The 14612-nt window shown below is 48.0% G+C and overlaps 5 protein-coding genes across 5 annotated transcripts; 2 read left to right on the top strand and 3 right to left on the bottom strand.

The window, feature by feature from the left end:
• Positions 1–897: 897 nt before the first annotated feature.
• Positions 898–3809, bottom strand: AKAW2_21380S (class I SAM-dependent methyltransferase; the record flags this gene model as incomplete). The annotated part of the gene is made up of 9 exons (XM_041686197.1): positions 898–1036; positions 1095–1297; positions 1351–1489; positions 1539–2817; positions 2865–2939; positions 2988–3244; positions 3295–3311; positions 3366–3497; positions 3558–3809. 9 exons carry the CDS (start codon positions 3807–3809, stop codon positions 898–900), a joined length of 2493 nt encoding a protein of 830 aa, XP_041540206.1.
• A 2950-nt stretch (positions 3810–6759) lies between these two features.
• AKAW2_21379A (uncharacterized protein) lies at positions 6760–7635 on the top strand (the record flags this gene model as incomplete). The annotated part of the gene is made up of 1 exon (XM_041686196.1): positions 6760–7635. The coding sequence occupies one exon, from the start codon at positions 6760–6762 to the stop codon at positions 7633–7635; it is 876 nt and encodes a 291-aa protein (XP_041540205.1).
• Positions 7636–8069: 434 nt separating this feature from the next.
• AKAW2_21378A (uncharacterized protein) lies at positions 8070–9587 on the top strand (the record flags this gene model as incomplete). Its single annotated transcript, XM_041686195.1, has 1 exon — positions 8070–9587. The coding sequence occupies one exon, from the start codon at positions 8070–8072 to the stop codon at positions 9585–9587; it is 1518 nt and encodes a 505-aa protein (XP_041540204.1).
• A 768-nt stretch (positions 9588–10355) lies between these two features.
• Positions 10356–11766, bottom strand: AKAW2_21377S (uncharacterized protein; the record flags this gene model as incomplete). Its single annotated transcript, XM_041686194.1, has 4 exons — positions 10356–10505; positions 10550–11119; positions 11170–11425; positions 11477–11766. 4 exons carry the CDS (start codon positions 11764–11766, stop codon positions 10356–10358), a joined length of 1266 nt encoding a protein of 421 aa, XP_041540203.1.
• A 510-nt stretch (positions 11767–12276) lies between these two features.
• On the bottom strand, positions 12277–13781 carry AKAW2_21376S (zinc-dependent alcohol dehydrogenase; the record flags this gene model as incomplete). Its single annotated transcript, XM_041686193.1, has 9 exons — positions 12277–12461; positions 12529–12785; positions 12833–12883; positions 12938–13031; positions 13087–13167; positions 13227–13248; positions 13301–13382; positions 13436–13487; positions 13550–13781. 9 exons carry the CDS (start codon positions 13779–13781, stop codon positions 12277–12279), a joined length of 1056 nt encoding a protein of 351 aa, XP_041540202.1.
• Positions 13782–14612: the final 831 nt, after the last annotated feature.

Raw genomic sequence — 14612 nt, 5'->3', positions numbered from 1 at the left:
GAACAGGTTGTTGGTAGACACATGAGGACAATGGAACAAGACAAGCACAATAACTACCTTACACCCCCTTTAATTTTCGCTGTTTCCTTCTCTTCATGATGATCTTTTGAGTGTGACCTCGTGTGACCCTTGTGTGTATGTGTGTCTGTGTGTGTGAAACTGACTTTATGAAACTTTACTGCCGGGATGTTATACTAGTATTCTTCCTACTATTCAATGTGTACAGAATTAAGTCAATGCCGTTTATGCTTATTATTACTTCCTATTGCCTCCCTTATATTTTCCCTTGCTTTTTACCTGCTTCTACTTCCCTGTGCTATATTAGAACTTTAGCTCATCTTCCATGTATTGTGTGTCGATTTACTAGTATTGTGGATGACGAATAGATAAAACTGTTTACTACTTTGGTATCTTCTAGGATAGATAACAGCATCCCAGGGTGTAAGTATGTATGTATGTTTCCAGATAGGAAATTTGACTGATACTGAGGTGGTGGTGGTGGCGGTGGTAGTAACTGGTCAGGTTTGCTTGGTTGGGGAAGTGAGTACTACTTATATGGTAGCAGAGGGAGGCAGAACCTGAGGTTTCCGTCTCTTATCTCTTAGTAGTCCTTCATGTTGCAGAAGGGCCATAGTCTTTACTAGTGAGTCATATAATGTGTGATAAGAAGTAAGTAGTAGTTACTTGTGGCATACAGGTAGAGTTCATTGTCTATTCTAGACTTTTGACTATGTGCATAGAGTAAAAAAAAAAAAAAAACAAAGGGCAAAAGATAGAGGCAATAGGAGGTATGGAGGAAAGCAATGTTCACAATGCCATCAAGGCAGTAAGTGTCAATCAAAATAGGTATGGGAAGAAAACATAGCAACATTAATATTTGAGGGAAAAAAAGCAAAATCATATCTCAAGATGCTCTACGCTGTTTCTCTTCGGGGTGATGTTGTCCAATGACAGAGCAGACATGGCGCGACTAGGTGCTGGACGTTCGAGTTCTTGCGTCTTGGTGCAGATCCAGGTGGAGGCGTACATATTCACACTGTTCCACGTTAGTATAGTTGCTGATGTGGTATGATTTCAAATAATAGGATGCTCACCGATCAATGCAGGTGCCCGGGAATCTGGCGCCAACGCGGCGTGCGGAGAAACCGTTCTGCTCAAAATGCTGGATATACCATGGCTCGATGCTCGCGGAACGGAGTAGTATCCGGCCACCCATCTTCAAGGCGTGGTTGAGCTTCTGTGCTTGGATGGAGGCTTCTTCGCCTTCCGGGTCGAACCAGTCCATGGAGTCCATGACCTATTTGGTCCGTCAGTTTGAATGTATTTGTGAGGGTTGATGTAGGAACATACCACAGCGATAGTCAGGCTGCGCGGCTTGATCCGCTTGATTACCTCGTTGATCTCGTCTGTGTGGATGCGGAGACCGTCGAATGCGCCAGGCGAGGAGAGCTTCACATGGGCTTTAGGGGAGAGGTATGCGGGATGGCACCTTTTACTGTTAACTTGCTTTCGGGGCAGGTCAGCTGTGTAAGACTTACCTCCGTGAAAACTGTCCCTGCAAGCAGAGGAAGTAAAAGTAGTTGTCGTTGCTGATCAGAGTGTCCTGGACCACCGGATCCAAGGTGTCCACCACGTACTCCCAGATCGACTTCCCGCTGACATCCTTCGCCTGCTTCATGTCCTTGTTCAAACCGTTTCTCTTGAAGTAGTCATCGATAATCATGTTACGCTGGTTGCGAGGCACGCCTGCGGCCTTCCATGCGAACCATTCCGTTCCCACCACCGCCCAGTGAAGAGGCTTGCTCATCAGGACGGAACGGATTCGGGGCCAGATCTTGCGCTGTTCTGCCAAGGTCTGGGCTTCACAGAGCTGTCGTACCTGGCTTTCCAGGCCGAAGACCTTGAAGAGGTAGCGGACCATCTTGATAGCGTGGCGCGATCCACCCGTCTCGTAGAGTCCCTTACCAGAAGAGGAAGTGAAGATATGGGTATGCTCCAGCCAGTACTGGAAGGCTTGACTAGACAAGTGTGGGCTCAGTCGGGAGATGAGTAGGTTGCGGAACTCTGGATGCTTTCCTTCACCGAAGATCTTCCACACATCGCGGTGGCCCAGAGCCATGAAGCTAGCCACCTTGAGTTCCAGAAGGTGGTTCTGATTTGGGTTCAAGTCAACCGCATGGACACGACGCGGGCTCTTCTGAAGGTAGTCGAGGATGTTGTCACCGGCGCTGGTGATGGCCAGAATGACATCGTCTCGCTTGATGTCCAGCAGGCGGTGGTCAACGCGGGGGTCTTCCCAGTTGAAAGCATAAATATACTCGTTTCCGAACTGAGTGTGCTTTGGGAGGAGGTCATTATAGAAGATACGGTGGTGGTGATTCTGGTAAAAGGACGAAGGGAGAGGCAGGTTCGCGCTCAGATTGATCACAGCCGACTCATAGGCCTTGGATCTGATTTCCTGAGTGCTATTCACAACAGCAGTCTCCATCTCCTTGCGATGGTTGGCGGGAGAGAGGTACGGCGACTCTGTGAACGAAGCATTCAACTTCTCGATGGCTTCGCGACCTGAGTGGGTGGTCGAATCTTTCTGGCAACCGACAAAAATATAGTATGGGATACCACCCAAAAGGTAGTTTCTCTCGCTGGCAGAGATGACGGTTCCGAATCGGTACTCCAGGTAGTCGCGGCGGGCTGCTTCCAAGCTGACCCGGTCCACGTCAAACCAGGCACGCCAGAAGACACGACCGAGCCAGTTCACATGTCGGTTGAAGGCACCGCCAGTGTAGTTACGCGATGAGACATCAACAATGCTTTGGACTATCGGGGGTTAGGAAAATTGCGTCGACAGATGTTACCAGACTTACCATAGAAGTCACAAACTCCGAGAACGCCAGTAGGCTTCAAGAGTGCAGGTAGGGCGTCGATGACACTGTAGTAGTCTGCATCAAATAAGCACCACTCTCTGATATGTCACTAAGTGCACCAACCTGGAATCATAGACAGGCTATAGCTCATTGTTGCCAAGTCGGCACCGGCGCTGCTCTCGTTACAGGGGTCGAACTTGTCATCCTCCGGTAAACGGAAGGAGCGAGCATCCTGGCAGACAACGTGGACGTTCTTCCATCCCAGCCTTTCGAAGCGCTGGCGGGCCACCTCACAGAGTGAGGGTGATAGATCAACCAGATAAACGCGGGAGAAGAAATCCTTGACGGGTAGGAAGGCAGACATGGCTTCAATGTTGTATCTAATAGTGGTTAGGGGTCCGTTGGATGTTGTGTCCTCGAGATTGCTCACCCAGTGCCTCCGCCAATCTACATTGTTAGTCAATACTCATCACTCGGTAAGACTTCATAGGTGATACTTACATCAACCCAGACAGCCTTGCCAGACTGAAGCTGCTTGTTCTCGACCTTGTGCTTCAGCTGGGCTGCAACTAGACCCAGCATATCCTCTCGACCACGCAACAAACGCTTGCGAGTGGCATCGTAGACGCCAGCCTATGTCCGATCCTGTCAGAAACTGGAACTAGGCAGTCAATTGGCGGTCAGCTGGCATACCTGCGTCTTGTAGAAGCTCTCGAGAGCATCCTGTTGGCCATTTCCGTGCTTCTCGTGGGGTTTGAGGAATGTCGCGTATGCGAACTTGAGATAGGTGAAGATACCACTATTGTAGTCAATCTTGCGCTTCTGTGACGACAGCATCATAACCACTGCGACGAACGCGCAGACCGCGAACGCGGTGCCGGCAATGTAGACATGCAGCCAGTTCAATTGGCCCCAGAAGGGACCGGTCACGCTGCTGAAAGACATGAGGGCACAAAAGGGTGTAATGGGATAGAATTGAAGCCTCCTGTCGAATGAAGGACAGATGAGAGGCAGATCTCCTGCCTCGCGTATTGCGAGGACGGGCGGCTTCTTGAATCAATTGCTCTGCAGCACCGACAGAGCAATGCGGGAGAAGTTGGCCACATCTTTGGGATGCACGCCCCACTTGCGACAGCCCCTCCTGGTCCGAGTTGAATTTAAAAAAGATATGAGCGCAGCGCGATGCCCTATCAGGGGGACACATGGTCCGGGGATGATAAGCTGCATTGGCTGTCCGTGGTGAAAGAGTGAATGGCTCGCGGGAAGAGGTGGAGGAAGGATCTCCGGGTGGTTCTTGGAGACCAGCTGGCACCGAATTGCAGTAGGAGACACTCGTTAGCAAAGGATGAAGAGGAGAGTTGCAGAGCTTCAATGTATGGATGCATCTGCGTATAGTTCGGGTAGGCCAATCAAGGGTGCATGTGCCCGCACGCCGTGGGCTCCCGGAGCCACTCGCCGCCAATCAATCCCGCACGCCAGCCCCAGGCACCCTGATCTTCCAACTTATTGGTACAGGCCCCGATCAACGGTCAATGCTCATCCATCGTCTTGCCAATAATAGCTGTGATAATCAGAGGTTGTAGGGGGTAGATCCTCGATGCAGATGCACTGCCGTCAATTCCCCCCTCCCCTTCATTCCTCCATCTCTCTTTTCCGTCGCTGGCCAGGTACTAGAGCGATCTCGGATTCTGGGAGAGGCACAGGTCTGATAAACTTCGACACCCACGGTCAGCTGGTGAAATATAGTGTAGCATCAAAGTATAAATCTCCAAAACTACCCGACCTGACAAAGGACCTACTGGCCGGTCTGTGGCTCTCCACACTGCTGCGTATTCACCCGGTCCATGCATGCACGCATGCTCCTCGCCACTGAAGCTTCTGTACATTATATACTTCCTTGTAACCGCGATAGCCGAGTGCTTTATGTCGTTCAGCTTAGACAGGTAGACTTATTTCTGTTGTATCGGATTACTTAACCCAGTTCGTCACTCGCGCGAAGGATGTTCCAACTTTATGTCTCTCAGGATATACTCGAGTCGTAGCAGAGTGAGATTCATAAATGGATATGTGTTCAACCCTGGACTCGTCGTTCTTTCATCGATTGCATCATCAATTGTAGGAAAGAAGCACATCGTCGAGAACAATGTATACAACCAGCCATCAGAAGATAAAGCTTCTTAGTGAAGATCTTCATACCGTCCGCGTATCTCAGAGGACTTCATCTCATCCAAACTTGTTGTGTCAGTGTCTTTCCATCTTCTTCTCTGAAAGCTTGCCTGAGGTGCAAGTGGTCCACAAGACCTTCCTTCACTTCAATAAAGGTCGTTGAACGTCCATATATACCTGGGTAAAGGAAGATTCGCCGTTCAAGTCTTCTATTTGCTGCATGAGTGGAGGTTCATCGACAATCAGTAGAGAATGAATCGCAGTTGATAATACTAGTGCGAAAGCAGAGGAAGTATGCAGATTCGCTGCATGGTCGCCATAATGGTATGGGTAGAGACTAACATGTGATGAGAGTGCGAAGACTAAGGTCAATTAAAGGACTTATGTAATATGGCCTTAAGGTAAGGTAGTCCTGGCCTTGATGCCCAGGCATTGATTATGGTGTACATTCTGAATACGCATTGGTCTACCGAAGCTAAAAGGGGAGATAACATTATCCAAGACACCGTATTGTTCCCTGTAAACGAACGATAAAGTCTTTTTTCAGAGCTAATCCATTCGTTGAGTGTCTGATCAAAGAATGTATTTTGAAAGTCCGCTCGAATAGTACTGCTCAAGGATACTAGATTAAGGCTGAACCTTCTAAAACTGAGAGCGGTTAATAAACGCTGTTGTTATTATTAGCCTCCTATCAGCTCAGGATGTTTCACAGATTCAAATCGCCGTCGCCAGAATCAACATTGCTCGTAATCCTCGGCGCCAACTTGCTGAACTCCTTCCAATATATACTCTTCGCACTGAGGCACTGCATACCTCAACCTAAGTTCTTAATATGTAGGGCTTTCCCCCGAACCTGCATGAACCTGAGTGTCAGTTACCGCCGCGAAAACAACTTTTAGAACCACTATCTTGTTTACCTTGCTACCTTGGAGATCGACAACATGTACTGGTAGGCTATGGGAGACTCACGGTTAGCGCCTACAGACGATCCGCTCCATTTATAGTGGGCCACCGTAAGCGCCGGTTCCCACTCTTGTCATACAAATCCGCTGAGACAAGCGCTTGATATGAATCTCATGTATGCCATTGGGTTGGTGAAGCAGCCGGTAAACATATCCAGCCCACTTAGTAGTGTCCTTTCTTGGTAATCCCAACTATGTATAGCAACGATGCATAGTGGCAATCGATACGAGCCAGTAGACAGGTGTCGTTAGTCGCAAAATGCAGAAGCTCTGGAAGGGTCTGTCAATTCAGCTGGTAACATGTCAGGCGATGGCTAGCCTCGGCGCGTATGCATCAGTCGATGCGCACGTCGGTTGATTCGTTCAGACTATGCGCTGCCCTATGGCGGCAACTGAGCATTGCTGTGGACCAACGAAATATATCTTCTATGTCTAGATCATCGTGAGCTGGACTCGGGGCTGAAGCGCCGTGCTGGCGTGCTTTACAGGATTTATTGTTGTCTTAAGCTTCATTGGTCTTGGGAGAAGACTGAGCTGACGCGGTGCAGCGCCAACCCTCTCAAGGTTGCAGGCCTTGAACAATACCTACGGCGCTACAACATGAAAGGGAAAGCAAATCGTCCTCAGAATCTGGCTATTTAAGTCAGCTACCATCCGGCCGATTCGAGGGTTATCCATTGGCACTCACACAGCTTCAAACCTCCGTCTTCTCAATTATCATCTACACTTCCATATTTCTGCAGGCAGAACATAACCCTACCTCCACAATGAAGCCAGATGTCACTACAACCGGGGTTTCGCACCCCGAAACCTTCGACATCGGCCTCAGCCCAACCGGGGACGCTGGCAGTGCCTTCCATACCCAGAACGACCCCTCCGCCCCCTATCAGCGCGAAAACTACATTGAGCGCAAGACCGCAGTCGACATTCGCTGCTCCTGCGTCGACGTTGTCCATGGGCTACTCAGCCCAGACGGTAGTTCGTATGCAACCCTCATCGTTCTGCAGTTCCGGTTCGACCCACGCAAGCGTGCCCGTCGCATTTCCCAAGTCGATGTCGAGCTTCAATTCTCTGGTTCTGAGCCCGGTGCAGCAGACCCAGAAGTCTATGCCATTGCTCCCAATGAGCACCTCAGTGTCTCCCGCACTACTCAGACTGAAACAACCTCTACTGAGGGCTCACTGACCTTTGGTGCGGGAACTGTCGTCAGCAACTTTGTCGATGCAAGCAGTACGGTGAAGTACGGGCATGATATTAGCCGCGAGTTGAGCTATGCTGCGACAGTCGTTGGGTCGATTGATCTGCGAGGCCGGAATTACGGGAAGGCCAATTGTGCCTCGTGGACGTTGATTGAGAATCCCGCGACGAAGACGGGAGTTCCCGCTGCCATGAGGGCAGCCATATTGCTGAAAAGAAAAGACGAAGGAAAGTTCCAGGCCAATGTCTCCATTCGGGCAAAGGCGGACTGGAAGACGCAACTGGAGTGGCTGGTGGGTTCGACAAGAGCAGATGATCCCGTTCTGTTTGACCCTACTTTGAGTCCCACTAGTGACAAGTACGATGATATGGAGTTGAAGATGGGTGATATTAATCTCAACGGCATTTCGGAGATTGTGGTAGAAAGTGGAAAGACCATGGCCTAGATCTGGGAAGTCGCTGTACGTCATAATGCTTTTTTTCTGCTGTTATATGCCATGTTCGGGATGTTAGTTGTCCATTATCCGATATATGATAATATTCTTTGACCTGTCTTTCCAACTTAGCCATAAGAACCAGTTAAGGCGCTGGAATAAGCAGACGGAATATATACTTTTGGACTTGTTGCTTGGAGCAATTCCGATATTCAAAGTGAATGCGCTTGGAAATTACCGCACTGCTGCTTGTCACATCTTGAGTCACAGTGCAATGAGGGTTATTACCAGGATTTGTTTCTGGGCATCGGGGATGTGCACTGTTTTTCCACAAGCATCACCTGTATAAACTAAAGCGCGGATATAAAAAGGGTACTGTCTCAGCTTCTGTAAAAGTCAAGCTATATACTAGAGTCAGCATTGATAACAGCAACAACTGAAACACCATGCAGAACCTACCAACAGAGATTCTCGGAATGATAGGGAAGTTCATTGCCTTGGACATAGATGAGGATTGCGAAAATATACGGAGATCGACCTTGCTTGCTTTGACTCGGTGCTGTCGGAAATTCCACAGGATATTCGAACCATTACTCTATTACCATCTCGACCTGGGCTACGCCCACTCCATCACCGGCGCTCATATCCATCTGATTATTCGCTTCTGGAGATACCCCGTGGTGGCAGATTGGGTTCGCAGCCTCAGACTTTACTGGGATAGTAACGAACCTATCCCTATTTATGAGGCCAGTCATGAGGATATTGAGAGATTTGTATTCTTGGCAGATCTAGCACTAAACAAGATATTTACGCCAATCGAGCAGTTTCAAGGAAAGTGGAAGGACGCCCTATATGGTTTCAAGACGGAGGCTTGGAAAGGACTCCTGTTTGCCAGCTTGACGCACCTGGAGCGCATTGAATTTGACCAAGGAAACTCACCTCTGTTTACCAACCTTCTATACAAAGCTGCGAAGAGGGAGCAGCCTTTTCATGAAGCCCCACCATTTCCCTTCCTCCGAGAAGTCATCGCCTACTGTCGAGATGAAGGTGACGGGGTCGACGAGCATTTCCTAACACCGTTTCTCTATTTCCCGAGTGTCCAGTCCATCACAGGCTATGCAATCTGTGCAGATGATAGCAGTGATGAAGAGGAAATTGATTCTGGCACTCACGAGTTTCGCCTCTCAGCTGGCCCTGTTAAACAGATCTCATTAGACGATGTCTGGGGGTGCACCGGGATGCTCAAGTGGCTCAAAGTATGCAAAGAATTGGAACATTTCTCAATCGAGGCCTCACTTCGCCCAGACTTGGAGGACATTGAAAAACTCCTTGATACTCGAAAACTTTATCAGGCACTTCTTCCGTTCAAAGATACCCTCAAATCTCTCAGCGTGACATATGATAAGAAATACAGCACTTGTCTTTACATGGACGGGGGAATCAGGGTTTGTGAGGATAACATCCCGTTTGAATCCTTTCGAGAATTCTCTGCCCTTGAGCATTTGACTGTTCGGCATGCCCACCTCGTATCGATCTTTTCGCACGCTGCTGTCAAGAAACCCAGCATTGGTCGGCTTGTTGACAGGCTTCCGAGCTCCCTGCAAACTCTTTCCGTCCACGATGTTCTCCCCGATAATAGTGGTCTATTGGCGGAACTCTTAATGGTTGCTCAAGATCGAAGTTTGTTTCCTGACTTGAAGAGTTTGGAACTCAGGGACAATCCTCTGGATTCGCCTGTATCAGATGATGAAACGATACCGGATGGAACAACAGTGGGTGGGGCAGCAGCGGGATTGAATATGGCTCTCCTAGAAGAAGAAGCCGACAGAGAATATGCGGATACAGAAAGGTTGAGGCGGGAATGTGAGGCTAGAGGTATCGACATGCAATGGTTCATGGAAGGTATGTCGGACAGCGAAGACGAGAGTGAAGACGAGAGTGAAGTACATAATAAAGGACATTAAGCCACAGCTATCGTCGCTAAATGCACACCTGCCTAATACGGCAAGTATCCTGATCGGATCAGTCTGCTTCCTGGTTGATGATTTGGACGTCGATGTCTTGAAAAGCTCATAGAGTATCAAGAGTATTTTCTGCACCGGTCACCAAGCCGAAATTCCGCAATGCACTAGCACCCACTAAAGCAACATATCCATCTTCCTGCGAGGAATTTCCCTATTAGATGATCACGACTGGACTCCAAACTTATGAGCAGTATATAGTGCTCAATCGCAACGGGCTGAATTGATGCTGCGTGACTGTATAGACGAACACCAATCACCCACTTTTCCTGGTCTAACTCCCACTTACTACCTTGTGGCAGATACAGTAGATGCGCTTCAATTGTCGAAAAATAGAGTGTTGAAAACTTAACAAAACATCTTCCAGCCAGCAAAATACTAAACCATGAGAACCCGCTATGATATTGACGAATGAAATGACATATACTAAAAGCAAGTAGGTCTGGGCTTGAAGGAGACAAGGCACATACTAGGAAAAATGCATTAGTAGATTAGCGATAATTGCCCTTTGGGTGTAGCATTCTCGATGATCAAGCTTTTCTTGCAACCATACTGTCCGATTGTTAAACATTTACCAACTTTGAGGGTTGCAAATTCCTTCCAACAAGAACTTTTTCAGTACGCCCAAAGATTCTCCCTATTTGCTCTCACGCCCTCACAATCTCACGGCAATGTTTTGTATCAAGGGAATATTACTGCAACTATCCATGCTCAATAGTCGCAATGGCCACAGTACCCGCATTCTTTATCGCAAGCTGTGAAGTCTTTTGGGGACTCGGAGCCATATCCATAATCGTAAATCTCATGCTGCGGGTAATAATTGTCACTAGGACTTGACCATACCGAAGACTCCTCGTCAAGCTGTCTTAGTTAGCAGGTGTCATATAACAATCTAGGTGTACTACCTCTTCATTAGGGGCACTCTGGATCACGCTAGCATCCTGATGACTCCAGCCACCTTCATATTTCTCATTCGCACGCAATGATTCTTCAAGAAAGTCCGCACTGGGGAAAGAATCCAAGACTCTCCGGACATGACCACCATGCTTAGATACCCAATCAACCCCAATGCCATAATCAAGAACCCTGGTCACAATCTGCTTCAACCTGTCCCGACCTGAAACCCTTTGTCTCGTAGTTAGCTTACTTTCTTTCATTGCAGGTATAACTAAGGCTTCTACTTCCGCGACATCGACTTCATCGTCGACAGAAGAGTCGAAACAACCACAGAGGAATACGATCATGTTGGAACTGGTAAGTCCAGATGTCCAAGAGGGTTCAAGCTTAAGCCCAAGATCAAACTTCTGATTGAGCCAGTCAAGGCATAGTAGGGATAGGAGATGGTTCGACCTAAGGGATATCCGGTCTGGCGGAAGTAGGAACCTCAGCACACTCTTCAAGGCCAAATTGTCTGGATCGGCAGCTGGAGGAATCATTTCAGGAGACTTTGAATCCGTTCCCTTTGCAGGGATATCCTAAAACTGTTTCAATGAACTGATATGCCCTGTTAGCTGAGATGGCTGACCTCAAGTGATCTTGCTATAGGGTCATGTTGTTTCCGAACAGATGCTTCGCCTTGGCTTAAATCGGCCTTATATTCCGAGCTCTCGATCCCTACCCTTATTTCCTTCATTTGATGCTCTTCCGTTCGAAGGGCTAGATCGATATCTCGGGATGGTCGTGCGAGGTTGACCCGCCAATGATGCGAAATAGTAGGATTCCTCTGGTAAAGATTGACTTCATAAAACTTGTTGTGTTTTTCACATCTGAAGTTCTTGTACCTTCATGATCTTAACGACATCTTGTTTGAACTTTTGATCGTCATCACGTACGAATTCAGTTTTTCGAAGTTCCAATCAATTAAATCTCCTTCGGCAACTTCCACGAACTGGGAGCCAGTCCCCGCTGGCGCGAAATATCTGATGGACTCCTGTGGCCCAAAGTTGACCTGCTTCACAAGCTGAACTGCATAAGGAACGGTGTCAGCCCCTACTGAGGCCAAGTCCAGAGTGGGGGAGGATTCAAGCTTGGTCCACTGCATGAATGCCTCGAATTTGTCCTCGTGATCGAGCTTCCGTGGGCGGTACGGATTGATAGAGGGGCAACAAAATATCGAACTCATTATGTCGATGAGTATGATCTGAAATATACAAGCTAAGGGGTTCCTTCACTTAAGTCCTATCTTCCTGAAGGTGAGTTTCAAATAGTGTAGGTGCTGGTGGCGACTTTATCAGCGAGGGGCATTAGGATGCCTCGTATTTGTGCTCGTATTCTTGGGGATATGTGTATGGTATTGTCAAGAATAATTCTGGACACCTATTTAAAAGCTCAAAGACCGTCTCGTGATTTCCGACAGAAATAGCAGAAATGAAATGTTTAGAACGTTATGAGTCGCCCCCTGTTGGCTATTTGGCCCCATCTCAAACTGCCCTGATTCCTCCGTACATCACCACGCAACACATCACCTGAGTCAATAGCTCACAAAATCAACGGCTAATAATCATCGTCAGGGCCGACAGTTTGTTGCTATGGCTCGGATATAAGCATATCTATGTACTGTACTGTACGTCGTACTGAACGTGGCTTGTCATCATATTATCTGCATGTGATGATAATGAGCAAAGACTCCGGTTTACTCAGGAATGCGCACAACAGCCCGTCCCTCGATCTCAGATCTCCCCAGTCGCTGCAGGACATCATCAATGCAGTCGAATTCAAAGCACTCAATATGTGCTGTCACATCGCCTCTTACAGCCATCTCCATCAACTCTTCCATCTCCTTGGCGGTTCCGGCAGAGTTGCCAACAATTGTTAGTCCTGTTTCATGTCAGCATCTGATCGTGATTATTCGAGCTGGAAGAAGACAGTGACGAAGATAGCCCACCTTTCACAATCATCCCAAATGGCGTCGCCGGTAGCCTAAACGGCACACTTGGTATACCGACGCATACCAAAACACCCAAGCTGCGAAGCATTTTCATACTCTGCGTGTATGCTGGCTCGTTATTGGCTGTGCAGATGACAGCATGCGCACCTAGCCCTGAGGTCAGAGCCTTTACCTCATGCTCTACGTCGTCTGTTTTGTAGTCTAGGAAGGCGTGGGCTCCTAGGGAGAGGCACAGCTGCTTTTTCTTCTCGCCGCTATGCTGGGTAAGCTACAAGACAATGCGATAATAGTAGCACCATACCTGTCAATTGCAATGACTTTGAGTCCCTTCTTAGCAGCAATCTGAACACCCCTTATATGCCGTCAGCTTTATCTGCCGGGAAGAAACACCTGCAGATGCACATACATATGTCCTAGGCCTCCACCTGCTCCAGGAAGCACAATCCAATCTCCGGGTCGAGTTTTGGTCTTCATGATCGAGGAGTACATGGCGATGCCCGCTGCGGTGAGATTAGCTTAGATACTTCGAGATACCGGGCGACCAGTTGTACACACCGCACAAGAGTGGTGCAGCTACGTCCGGTGCTAGCTCAGGAGGGATTATAGTTGCATGAATCGCAGGACTGACGACGTATTCTGAAATCCAAACACTGGTTAGTAAATAGGTCCAGAACCGAAACATTAAGGACACTCACGTTGAAATGTTCCTGGGACATTCTGCACCTAATTAGCATAACCACACTAATAAGGCCTAACAGTATCTTCCTACCGCTCCGGCATTCTTCTGATACGGACACGCCGTATTATTGATAGCGCAAATCTCACACTCCAAACAGGAGCTATAGAGCCATCTGCATAAAGCGTCAATTAAGATCCGTCTCTGTATATCAATCGCCGTACGAACCGTATACCAACTCGTCGTCCCATCCACGTTTGCTCGTCGAGACCACTGCCCACTATGCGCATAAAAGGTCAGGTATGGACAAATGCTACCAAGGCAGTTGCATGAGACACTTACCTCTCACCACCTTTCCCACTCCTTCATGACCCGCTACATCCGTCAACATGGGGGTTTCCCCGCGCACGCTGTGGACATCCGAATGGCATACTCCGGAGTACTCGAGCTTGACTAGGACCTCTCCCTCAGTAGGTACAGGAATCGAACGGTCATTTATGATCTGTAATCTGGAAGTGGCATTTGCCCCAGAAGGTGGGAGAACAGCTGCGATTTGGGTTTGAGGAATAGCCATGTTGTATGTAGTAGTAAGTGAAGTGGTTGCGGAGATGCGGAGCAAGGCTGGTGGGATGTTGCGGGGTAAATATACTGCTTTGGATACACAAGATTAACCCTCAAGTGACCGTTATAGACCAAGACACTGAAGAGGTGGTGCTGGTTCGCATCCGAGGAGTCTGACTTACCTCTTGTGCAAATCAGACAGGACTCACAGGTAGTATGAATGTTTATCTCCTCATCGTGCAAGATTATCTATCCGGAGGCTAGTCCGAACCTATAGTTAACTACTATCGGGACTGATACGTGCCTTGTGAGTGATAGGCTCGGAGATGATAAGGAGCTTAGAGATTGGAGAGTTGTTATCTACTCTCCGTCAATCGCTTTGCGATATGATCAAACTCTGCTTTGCTGAGCGTTCTTGATGGCTCATCCTTCTGTCCAAACGGGCTAGTCGTGAAAATCATGTCTACGAGCTAATCATGGAGACAGATCAAAGTGCCCATATGATTGAAAAGAGACCAAAATATATTTAAACTTCTTCTGTTTTGAATTCCGCTTAAATGATACTTTCGATATACACCTGGGAACATCTCTTAATATCCTTGGCTAAAGTCTTCACATCTCTGCACTGAAGTTGGGGGATCCTGCAACTTCAACCTAATCATAACATAAGAGCGGCGTAAATCATTGCTGTAGAATACATCCAGTCATTTCAAATAATTATGATATTATACTAAGTGTGAAGGGTTCGATATCAAAAAGGTATACTGTATAAACGACATGAGCCCTGAACAGAGTTGCAAGAGAAAAGAGGATGTAAAAGTGGGGATAAGTGAAAGACACCAAG

Source organism: Aspergillus luchuensis, chromosome 2, assembly GCF_016861625.1.
Source record: "Aspergillus luchuensis IFO 4308 DNA, chromosome 2, nearly complete sequence".
NCBI classification, from domain to species: Eukaryota; Fungi; Ascomycota; class Eurotiomycetes; order Eurotiales; family Aspergillaceae; genus Aspergillus; species Aspergillus luchuensis.
This window is presented reverse-complemented; position numbering and strand designations above follow the sequence as displayed.